Genomic DNA, 12,104 nt, shown 5'->3' on the forward strand with positions numbered 1-12,104 from the left:
AACTTAAGTACAGTGCACTCACTATAAATACACACACTACCCTAATGAGTGCCATTTCCATATTAACCCCTTGTCATCCTCAGTGTAATATATGCAATATATGTCTGAAAGGTCCCACGTGTTGCCTAGTGACGATGACGTCACCCTTTTAATGACCCCTGAAGAAAATGGATCTAGACAAGGCTTCAACGGCTGCATGGTCACAGGATACACCTCTCAGAGCAGCTGCTGTACTAAATGCCCCCTTTTTGAAATCTGCTCTAACCAACACACGAATCTGGTGTCTTTTGCCTGACAGCTGAGAACCTGTCTGCGATGTTACGCTGCACCAGCCCCCCCGAGTCGCAGCTTTCTTATCAAACAGGATCAGTGCAGTTAAGAAAGGTGGTGGGATACACACATCAATTAAACAACATGTAGAAATCAATACTCCTAAGTAAATGTTTCTGGCATGAGTTTATTACCACTTGTCTAGCTGTCTGTGGTGTGACGTGTTGCTACAGTTATACAAAAGTGATAATATCGAACAGTTTGAATGTTCAATTATATATAAATAACAATTCTTATAATTTGCAGTGAAGATATAGGAGAAAAGAACAGCAGGCTCATTAAAGTAAACTGAGTTTTTCCCCTGAGAACATGAATGTCCTTTGTTGAGATAGTTTCCTGCGGGTGGTGCCAGAGTAAAGCTCATGAAATATCTTAAAGAGTTTATCCTCTGGGAAGCATGAATGTGCTCAGTACGATGTAGTTCTATCCGTTGTGCTATATGTGGATATTTTGACTACTGTATTATTTAGAAAAGCTCAGAGGGTGACATTCGGATTCTTTCCATGAGGACCATGGATATCAATAACACACTTTTTGGAAGTCTGACGCTCTCTTGATAGTTTGACCCAGAGGTGGCGCTAGAGGGAAATAACTTTATTGTAAGTTATTGTAAGTAGCTCTGGATAAAAATGTCAGCTAAATGAAATGTAATGTAAAGTTTCACCCTGTGATCAAAAGGAAATACTTGCCTGATGGTGGGTCTTGTTGAAAGGTCATATATTTATCATGAAAACCGGATTAATCCTCTGGGGACGATTAATATCAGCTTCCATAAGAGTATGACTACTTGTTCTTCTACTAATGAATTAAGCAACATGCTGTAGATCTTTCAAATTCATTTTTCAGTGATATTTTTGGGATGCATTCATGCAGGGCCAACCAAAACATATTTTTGCCCCCACTAAGATGTTAAGGTTGGAAGCACAAACACTCTGGGATCAAAGAGTTGCAAAATGTTTGCAATAATCCATCAGATAGTTTTGAAGATATCTTGCTTGATAAATTTAACGCCCACACCACCATTCTTACATCTGTACAATGAGGCTTTTAACAGAATATCCTGTGAAAAGCCTGCATAGCCACGGTTTGGAGGGGTATATGTAAAGTTCTAGGACATCATGTAGCTTAAGAGCCTCGTATATTAAAGGCAGGAGTGCACTCCTTTAGTTAAGTGTGTTTTGTAATCAACTTTTCCAATTTCTATAACCTCAAATGCATTAAAATAAAAGGGTTGCGGCAAACTCTGACCATGAAGCAGACACTTTAACAGACACCTGTTCGCACAGAATCCACTCTCAAAGAAAATCCTGAACCTTTTCCACCTCTTTAATTAACACTGCTGGTAATTACACACAATCCTTCAGATTCACCAGGGAAAGGACAAATTTAATACTGGCAGGCGGTGACAGAAATACGATGATATAATTCAACGTTCTGACACAGCTGGGGCCTCAACAGGGTATTTAAATGTTGCAAATGAGAGGGGGGAGGCCTAAAAAAAACATTTCACCTTTTAAAGAAACGGTTACCTGGGGGAGAGCTGGCCGACAGACGAGAAGAATAGCAAAGTCGTAATATTCCCACATATGCCCTCATTAACATAAAAGCTACCCAGGAACAGACAGGCACTCGATGTGGTCACAGTGAGAGCGCTGCAATATTAGGAGCTGCACAAATTGCTACATACAATTTGAATAGGAGGCTGGGGAGAGCCGGGGTGACAGGAGCATAAAGAGCTCTTACTGTAGCTCGCAAACAAAATGAGCTGAAGTGTAATTATCTATCAAGTGTATAATGTGTCCTGCTGGAACTGCACTGATTGACTCCACCGGGCTCAGCTGCTGCGACTGGATGGATGTGATTGTGATCGATCTCCTGCTTCCTCTGACGCCTTAACCTCTGCATCACTTTGAAATCATGCGTTAATTGGCGTCTTCAGCGCCGCACTGGGCGTCCCCATTGGAACGTGTCCTTGTTTGACAGATTAGGAATTCTTTAATAACCAGCGCCTTTGAGATTACACACTCGTTTTGATGTGTAATCTCTCATCAGTGTGCAATTGCCGTGCAGATTTTTGGGACGTGGGTGTAACCGCTGCAGCCGTGCAGAAATCATGCAGCATTACAGATGGCGACGTGCTCATGCTCCTGAAGGGCCCGTCATTGCTTAGATTATAAAACATGCTGCCCAAGTAAGTGGCAGAATTGATCTGGGTCGTGTTTGCAAAGGAAAGAAGAGAGATAGAAAGGGGAGAACAAACTCTAGATAAGATAAGATTAGGATAGGATAGGATAGGATACAATGTGATATAATACACTACACTACACTACGCTACTATACGATACATTGCGATACAATACGATACCAAACATTATATTTCTTTATTCATTATCCTATGGGGAAATTTACCATCAGTCGCCCTCAGTCAATTTAATTAGAAAGTTAAAAAAAGCCAAAAATTGTAATATATTGAATGAGAGCAAAACATCTAGTAGCAGTGCTGCATGTATACTTGTAGAGATTTGTTTTGGTGTTTCACAGCAGAGTAAACAGAATAGAGGGATAGAAGAAGAACTATTATTAAATAAGAGATGATTCATAAAATACATCTGATCTGTGCGATTACAAGCTCAAATCCTGAATTTGAAAGAAGGTGTGACAGCGAACCAGAAGCTTCCATAAAGAGCACTTACAGACTCTAATCAGGGGGGAAATGAAACACGAGGAAAAAAAATTCCATCGCTAAATGTCAGATGGTGCTAATAAGGAGAGCTTTTTATCCTTTGTTGATCTGGTGTGTGCAAGTGTGTGTGTACTTGTGCTGGTGTGTGTGTGTGTTGGTTTAAAGGAGGGTAGTTTCAATAGGCACAAAGGGAGGATTTTTTTCCACCACTCGAAATAACGATGAAAGCAGAGTCCTTGGTCCAGTGTCATCCCAGCAGAAGGCATTTACAAGAAAAGAAATAAATACATTTCAGGCAGTTGGCACACTCTTGCAAATGTAACTGTTCATCTATCTGTTTCTTTTTTCCCTTTCAAAAGAACAGTATGTGTCGCCGCTAATGGGCTTCGTCCCTCAATGCCTGAGTAAATAACTCCTGCAAAACGAAAAGCAGGACCATTGATTTCATAGTAGTTTTGACTCAATACACATAATCGTTCCCTTGCCACCGTTTTTCTGTCCTCTCAGCGATCCTGCAGCCACGCATGCCTGGTTCCAGAGATTGTTTCTGTACGTTCCAGCGCCTGTGAGCAGAACCAGAATAGACCACAATAGGCCTGTGTCACGCCGAGTCGGAGCCTCCAGTACTTTTGCTATAAATTCTTGACAGTAGGAGGAGTCACATTCATTTGAGAGTGCTTCAGAGATGTCCTCTCCTCCCAACCACCACCACCACCACCAGCCACCAGCCACCACACACACCTACTGGTCCTCTTGGGGGAAGAGGGACGAGGAGAGAGAGCGGGGGTGGGAGGGCTGGAGGGAGAACGAGGCAAGAAAAACAAATCAAGAGCCGTAAGCTCCTTGAAATTAGCTTGTTGAGGTGTGAGAAACGGAGAGAGATATCTACAACAAAGACGAGGGAGGGGAGGGGGCTGGAGAAGAAGGACCTGAGAGAAATTCTCCAGCTCGGTGTCTGTAACGAGAAGTGGTGAGTCTGACAGTTCCCTCCCAGCGCTCGGCACTGACTGGAGTCAGAGGACTACATCTTTTTTTTTTTTTCTTTTATCCCCACGAGGAGAGAGTTCCCCATAGGAAACTCAGACAAGACACAGCAACTGGTAAGAGGCGTCCAAACCAGGTTAGAGAAGCAGGAGGATGCCAAAAGAGATGGAAGCCAACTCCAAGAAGCATCGATTTAGAAAGGGTCGGAGTGCCACCTTCAGCATCGATGGCTACAACATCACCATAGGTAAGAGAGGAACCGGGAGTAGAGAGGCAGAGCGTGAGGTGAGGTGAAGTGTGTTTGCATGAGAGCTGGATGCGTGAAGATGATATGTGTGTGTGTGTGTGTGTTTGTATGTGTGTGTGTGTGTGTGTGTGTGAAGCAGCGAGACATTTAACAGCAGAACATCGCTAACAGCCTCACATCTCAGACTCAACTCATTAGTCCATTCTACTGAAGTTGATGCTTGCCCCTGTAATGCAACTACACCATGGAAACAAGGAGGCTTCAGACTACGGCTCCGTGCACCTGACATCACCCGGAGTTCATTCCATTGTCTTGACAACCGGAGTGTTGATGAACTTATGTGCCTCTTGCCTTGTTCTCCCCCTTTTTCATTTTTTCTGTCTGACTCTTGTGAGAACTGATGGGAGCGAGTGTGATAACACAGTTGAAAATAGATCAATATGTAGATGTTGTGTGCAGCAGCCATTAGAGCTTCTGTGTCCTCAGTTCACTACAACTTGTTCCACAGCTTTGTTGTGTACACACAGAGCCAGTGGACAAGTTGTGATAATAGACAAAATGTGTGATAGAGGAAACGTGAAAAGTTTCCTAAACCTTTTACCCTAAAGCTCTGAAAACATATACTTTAACAGTGTTAAGACAATATATACTATATATATATGTATGTATGTATAATACTGTGACATGCATTTGCAGATCCAAGGAAGAAAACCTTGTTCTAGTTTCCTTTTTTAAAAGTGTAACCCCTCTTATAAAAGTGTAACATTTCAGTTATTATAACCTTTGAATTATGTTTGCATTGAAGATGCAGCAAGATATCAATAGTTAAGGTTTATTACGTCCACCGTGGATGTTATGTTGGTTTTTAAACAAGGTTGCACTTAAACTATGGGATGGATCATTACTGAAGTTGATGGAAAGTAAATTGCTGGGGGACATTGTTAGCAGCTTTTTTTAATTTAAACTTTAAATGGAGGTGTGTGCTCTCCCGAGTGACATTTTAGTCTTATATCTTTTTAATATATATTGTGGACTTGTCAAAGCTCTACTTCCACATCTTTGTGTTAAAATTAGGCCAGATGACCAGTGTTGAACTCATCCACTAGAGAACCTCACCTCACCTACAGAGTGTTTTAGCCTCTTTCTGCTCGTTATGTCTGTTTTGCAGCCCACGACTTCACTGTTTTGGTTCCCTGAAGCTGCTCCTTTTGACCTGTTCTTTTTCAAATGTAGTAGGCAGCTCTTTTTTCAGCAACCAGGCTCCAAAAATACCCACGCAGCATTGCCCGACTGCAGTGAACATAACATGAGGAGATTGTGAAGATAGAGGAGAGTTTAGCTGCTAAAGATCCAGACGTTTCCCTCAGGAGACTGGAGGAGACAGGAAATAAGCTCATTATAATATAATAATGTAATTAGGAGATGTTGTGTTTACCGGTAAAGTCACCACAAGAAAACAGCAACAAATAAAAATGGAGATGCTTAAATTGGGATGTTGCAGAGTGATGTTTCTCATCTTAAATTGCAAATAATAAGAATTAATATTTCATACAGAATAAATCCTCTAAAGTGTGCAAGAATTTACATTTTTATATTTATCTTGAATATAATAATTATAATAATAATTTTAAATTTAAAACAGCCCAACTTAACTTCTCTATATTTGAATAGTCAGAGAACAACCTGCTCAAGGATACATGCATTTCACCAGAGACTAAACTGAGAGCTCAGTGATGTTGTTATTGCATCACCTGGCACACGTGGCCCTCTTTCACTTACCTGGATGATATGGATGTGGTGATAAGAAGAAGGACAGTTTCGGATTCAGGACACAAAAACAGGAAGAGCGACGGCCACGTTAAATTCCAGGTGTCTTTCTAAAAGCACTGAGAGCAGCCCTAAAAGATTTTATGACCCGACAGAAAAGAGACTTTGGCTTTTCCGCCTGCACAGACACATCCTGTTATTTGCGAAAATACTGCCTCGGTCACATGTGGCCTGTATCAGAGCCTTTGTAGTACCCACAGGTATGGCAGTTGTCATGGTAACCTACAATTGTCACAATCAATTTCTCAGTGGGCCATGGTTTCTGTCCACACTGGGTTTTGCCAATCACCTCATCTGGAGCGTGGCTCCTAAGCACGGGTACTTCATTGCCTGGCTGGACACCTTGTGTTTGCTCCTTTATTAAACAGGGAGCTTCGACTGCAGCTGGCAGCCTCAGCTGGGATTCCAGCCGAGGCGTTTTTTTTGGTGTGTAATGCTCGTTAGCTCTGTCGTGTTTGTGTTGATGTTACAAGGCTTTGATTTTTCAGCTCATCTAGGGACAAGCTCTTTGTGTAGACATGACATTTTGTTGTGATTTCTTTTAGTTTTACATCACATCTTTTACTCTTAAAAATACATTTTGTTTAATCTTTTTAGTTATTTTTTTCTGTCACTTACTTTGAGCAAAAATCTGCAAAATAAATTATTATTCTTTAGTTTATGTCTGAGCTCATTTTAAACAGAGCACGTCTCAATTGAAAACAACAGTTGTAATTTCTGACAAACTCTTTTGTACAGTGCATTTCCTAATTGATCTCATATTACACACCCTCGATTCACAGTCTTTTACTTGTGAAATATTCTTCAATATTCTTCAAATCCAGAAATATGTGTAAAAATACATAGCATCCTTTATTCTCCCCTAAAACTCTTCTTCATTCTAAAGTCAGGATTGAGGATCTTAAACAAATACAATATATATATATATATATATATAATTCCAATATCTATAACTGCAGTTTTAGTAAGGCTGAATCAAACCTTTGACCATTTACTTAGTTATTTTATTCTATCTTTATAATGTTAACTCTCACTTTCTGTCTCTCTCTCGTTTGTTGGAGGATTAGAATGTTGGGATGCTGGATCTGAGCAAGGTTTGGATTGAAGCTCCTTCTCTGTGAACATCAAGAACCATTGTCAGTTGATCGTTCATAAAACAATTTGCTCTGTGAGAGGAGGAGCAGAGCTTATAGTTTCACTCCAGTGGAGCAAAACATATTAATAAACATGTATTCACAATATAGACATATCCTACATTTTGGTAAAAAAGACCACATTGGCGTGATGTTGTTGTGGGAAAATAACACTGACAGTGTCATCACCAAGGTAACAGCTGCACAAGTGGAGTGCAACCTGTTGACATTTACATGCTTTCAAAATGATAAAGTAGCGTGAGGTTATGCTAAGATATGTTCTGAAACCAATTGGCGGCAAATGAAGATAAAATCCCGAAATAAAAGGATTACTCAAACTAGAAAGACACTTAGCCTGTGTAGCCGCAGGACTGTTGTATGTGTAGTTGATTGGATCAGTCCCCAGGTTTGACCACGAGAGGTAAGATAAGGTTAAATAAATAAATAAAATAAGCCATATTCTCTAGAGATATGAACAAAGATTTTCTCAGCTTAAATCCAAACACGTATGACCCCCGAGTTTAAGACGAGTCATCCAAATTATTATTAGAATTTACGGAAAAGGAAAAAGATGGATTTTGTCATAAAACTGAAAGTGAGACATTTGTAAAATGTGTTTCATTACCTGTCTGTCATTCTGGCCTCCCAGAATCCCTTTGGGGCAGAGGAGCTGGAACATATTGAATCGTGTTCATCTTTCAACAGTTATTGATGCTTTAATTTACTGTACACGCAGGATTGTTGTTATGAGCCTAAATCAAACATTATTGCTTGTATTAATCACAGAAAGATGATGTTGGGTCTACATCCTCTGTCAGGGAGCAGTGAGTGCTACAATCATGCAGTGAGTGGGTGAGGCCACGTCCTGGAGCCTCTTATCTCCGTTTATCCCACAAACGCCAGTGTCCTCGAACAGAGCGTGGCATCATCGCGAGGAGGAGGAGGGTCCGCCCACCTCCACGGCCGAGTCTAACACAATAACTTGCTCATACTGAGAGACAGAATATAAATGAGTGCAGAAAGGGAAATGTTTGTATTTGAAGGTCAGTGTTTTCAGCTCATGTGCTTCCTCTAAAGCTTCATTCACAGACACAAATGGCAAAAGGAACAACAATAGGCAAAGAGAAAACTCTAAATATGAACCAAAGGTCAAATGCTAGGAGCCCTGATGAGTAAACATGAGGTTGTGTAAAGTAAGTAAGTAATCATTTCCAAGACCAAAGAAAACCCAAAGAATACTGTGATTTTGTGGGAAACATCTTTTTCTTTTCACAGAGCGACAGGAGGGGGAGGTGGGTGTATTTTTCTTTGCTCTCAGGGTCATCACAGATCACATGACTTTTCCCGGATGGTCCTGATACTCCACAGGCTCCACGGAGCTAAGCCTCGAGTCTGCAGATGTTCATCTATATCCTGGATTCAGTCCCAGCGTGGGCCAGGCCTGGGTCCTCAGCAAGGCCAGCGACCCCTGATTAATAATTAGTCAAAGTCAACTTTATTGTCAATCCTGTCATATGGACAGGACGGAAATGCAGTTTCTACCTAATCTGTGGTTAAAAGTAAAGATACAAGCTCTGAATAGATAAGTAACACTTTCAACATATAAGTACACAGCATATCAAGCAGTCAAGTGGCATATAAGCACACAACGTAGTGTGCAATCACAGGGTAGAGAGAGTGATATGAGTGGTGGTGACAGGAATAGTGCAAAATTAAATGTAATGTTCATAAACAGGATGAGTAAAATACCAGTAAAACAGCAGCATATGTAGTACAGCAGCATTTACAGTACTACCATCACTGCTCTAGCAATGAGATACGGCAACAGTTAATCCTTTGTCTCAAATATTATTAATCCTAACAATATTTCACTAATCCCTAAACTGTCCAGAAAATTGCAGAATAAAGCTTTTGACTGGTGGACAATTACCTGCACATTACCACTGTGGAATTACTTCTGTTTCAAAGAGTCACCTTCATGTACTGGGATGGAGGTGTGGGTTCCTCCAGTCAATTACCTGAACCCTGAAATAATTCCCCATGTCAATTCTGAAAAGAAGTTGTTGGTGCCAGTATGGGCGGAGTTTCATTTTGGTTTCATTTTGTTCAAGAGTCTTTGCACGCTGCACTATTTTCCTTTTTACTGTGCATCTATTTGTGTAAATACATTGAGTGCAATGGACCCTTTAACGTCAGCCATTTTGACATGAAATAGTAGGTTAACACAGTTGTTACCCATCACATGAATTAAGGCTGTGCTCTATTGAGATTGAGCCTTAGTTAATGTGATGAGTGACACATACTTACTATTTCATGTCAAAATAGCTGCAGTGAAAAAGGTGTATTAAATCTAGAGTCAAATTCCTAGCAGGGTGAATTTGGATAATCTGGAATAAAAAAAACATCTGCATCTGTTTGACACATTAGATCAACATATTATACCTTCATTTAATCCGTTAGATGTTTTATAACCACACCAGGAGAAATAATAGAGATTATCAGAGCAGACATGGCACAGGTTTTAGTGTTCTGAATGCCAAAAATGAAAATTCTGCCTAAATGTGATAATCTGGGACGGGTCACTTTGTTAGAATATCAACTAATGTCCCAGATTACCCGGATTCACCATGTGTTGTGTTATGTGATGTCATACATACACACACATGGCAAATAGAGTTGCTTCTGATACTAAAACTGACCCAGGTTACTTTGAGGGGAGGTATTAGTATGCCACACCACTAGGGGGCAATAACACGTTGGTGATGGGTCAAGCAATCAAGAGCTCAGCAGTCACCTGCGTGTGTGTCCGTGTGAAATCATGGAGGTCGAGTTTGTAAACGCGAAAAAAAGATTAAGATAAGATTTACGGAGTAATTTAGCTTAATTACCAACAACTAAGAAACTGAGTTCTGCAGTTGGAGTAAAACCAGGAAGAAGTAAACCACAGAGAAATGACTTTTATTCACAACCTCAGCTGCAGGTAATGAACCAAGACTCAATCTCAAGATGGCTGCCACCTCTCCTCACAATTTACACCATTACAAATGTTGTTATTCTATATAAAGGTAGGGGAACATTTATTAAATATTCTACCTGACTCCCATTTTCTTAAAACTGGACATATCACCTGACTACTTTGGTCCAATCATGATCCAGTGATCACACAGTAAAAGTTCAGGCCTCAGTTTAAACCAACATTCATGATGGACGTGCTCTTTAAATACTGTGATTAATGTCATGTCCCTTTTTAATGATGATATGAGCTCTTCCATAATCTAAGGAGAATTAAACCCTGTGTGGTTATTAATAAAAAATGTATATATATATATATATATATATATATATATATATATGTAAAATGGCTTGAACTGAACCAGGAAACAAAAACTCAGGTCTGGAGAATCATTACACCTCGTTTTAAAAAATCTACCTTAGAATAATTCCTTCTGTTATAACAATGTCTATTGTTAGGTACACATTTGTACAGTTTCTTTTTTTTTTTTGTGGTATTTGGTATTGTTGTAAAGTGTTGACATGGATAAACAACAGTTTTATGCACATCACCCAAAAATAATTATCCCAAAAAGAGGCAAAACAACCACAAAGAGACTCAAAATGACCATTAAGGGGCTTTTCTCATTATCCATCCATGGTTACATGGCATCATTTCTCCTGACTTTCCCCCTTGAAAATTGGAGTCAGCATCTAGTGGCCAATTACGAAAATGCATTTCAAGTGCAGTATAAAACCAGAACCTGGGACACAGTGCAGCATGTTTTGTATGTGCAAAGTAAGCTTTAGAACTGTAACTCTAAACATAGATTCACTGTATCAGAACAGAGACTTTTGTGCAGTGTCAGTAATCGGGGGTGCGTTTGTCTTCCTTTCAGCCAACGGCAGGAAGTCAGTGAAGTCTCCTGAATCTGCGGCTCAGTTACACGTTCAACAGGCAGTTCATTCAGAGATGCTGCTCCCCTCATCCCCTCACCTGTTATTTTCAGACTCAGTCATTATGCTGTTAGATGGAACGTCTCTCCTCTCAGGTTCACCGTCAATCAGTTCCCTCCCCTCCTCCCCTTCCTACAGCAGTTTTCTGTGACCTCTACCCGCCGGCTGCTGTGTTAAGTGGGCAGAGGTTCCTGCAGGGCAACGGTCTCTGAAGCGACAGCAACAATTATAGTGCTTTCAAAATGGCTTACATGGCACTTTGAGGCAATTGTGGTTTAATGGGAGAGTAAGTGACTCTGCACAAGGTTCACCTCCTCTATTATTGAGAAATGAGAAGACATAAAAACAGACATGCAGAAGAGACGTGTATATATGAATGGAAATAAATGGTAAAGCCAGTCAGGGCAGCATATTGACGAGAGTGGGATTATGCATGTGACTAAGATGTGGAGGAAAATGTGGCTGTCTGGCTATTTCTTTTTCCCCCAGATAGGCATTTTAGCGATTGCGATATTAAAACAAAATATGGGAAACAAACAAACATACGATGGATTTAAAATTGTTGAAAACCACATCGCTTGATTCTCTCCCGTCTCTTCCTTCCTCCAGTGGCAAATGAAGACGCAGAGACCTCCATGAGACCGCAGGCCAGTTTTTCACGTGAGTCTCATTTTATATCTGTGAATCTTCATTATTTGCCACCTCACTAAACTCATTCAAGTCAAATCATGTCACCTTTTTTCAAGCTAAGCAATGAGTCAATGAGATATTTGCTGTTGAGACCTTTTGCAGCATTAAAAGTCATTTTTTAAAAACTCAGGTAAAAGATTTTGTTGCTGCTAACAATCTAAAATATAATGGTTTCTTCTCTAAACCCACACCTCATCCTTTCACCAAGTTTGGTAGTTAATCCATCTTGTAGTTTTTGTGTATTCCTGCTAACAAATAATCC

General features: G+C 40.3%; 1 protein-coding gene across 1 annotated transcript in view; it reads left to right on the forward strand.

Annotated features, from left to right (window-relative positions):
• The window catches only part of pde1cb (phosphodiesterase 1C, calmodulin-dependent b), a 75,929-nt gene that overhangs the window by 5,385 nt on the left and 58,440 nt on the right, over positions 1-12,104 (forward strand). Inside the window, exon 2 of the mRNA XM_061084334.1 lies at positions 11,762-11,812. Coding sequence (XP_060940317.1) covers positions 11,762-11,812 — 51 coding nt within the window. The remainder of the gene's footprint in view (positions 1-11,761; positions 11,813-12,104) is intronic.

Source organism: Limanda limanda, chromosome 13 (genome assembly GCF_963576545.1).
Source record: "Limanda limanda chromosome 13, fLimLim1.1, whole genome shotgun sequence".
NCBI classification, from domain to species: Eukaryota; Metazoa; Chordata; class Actinopteri; order Pleuronectiformes; family Pleuronectidae; genus Limanda; species Limanda limanda.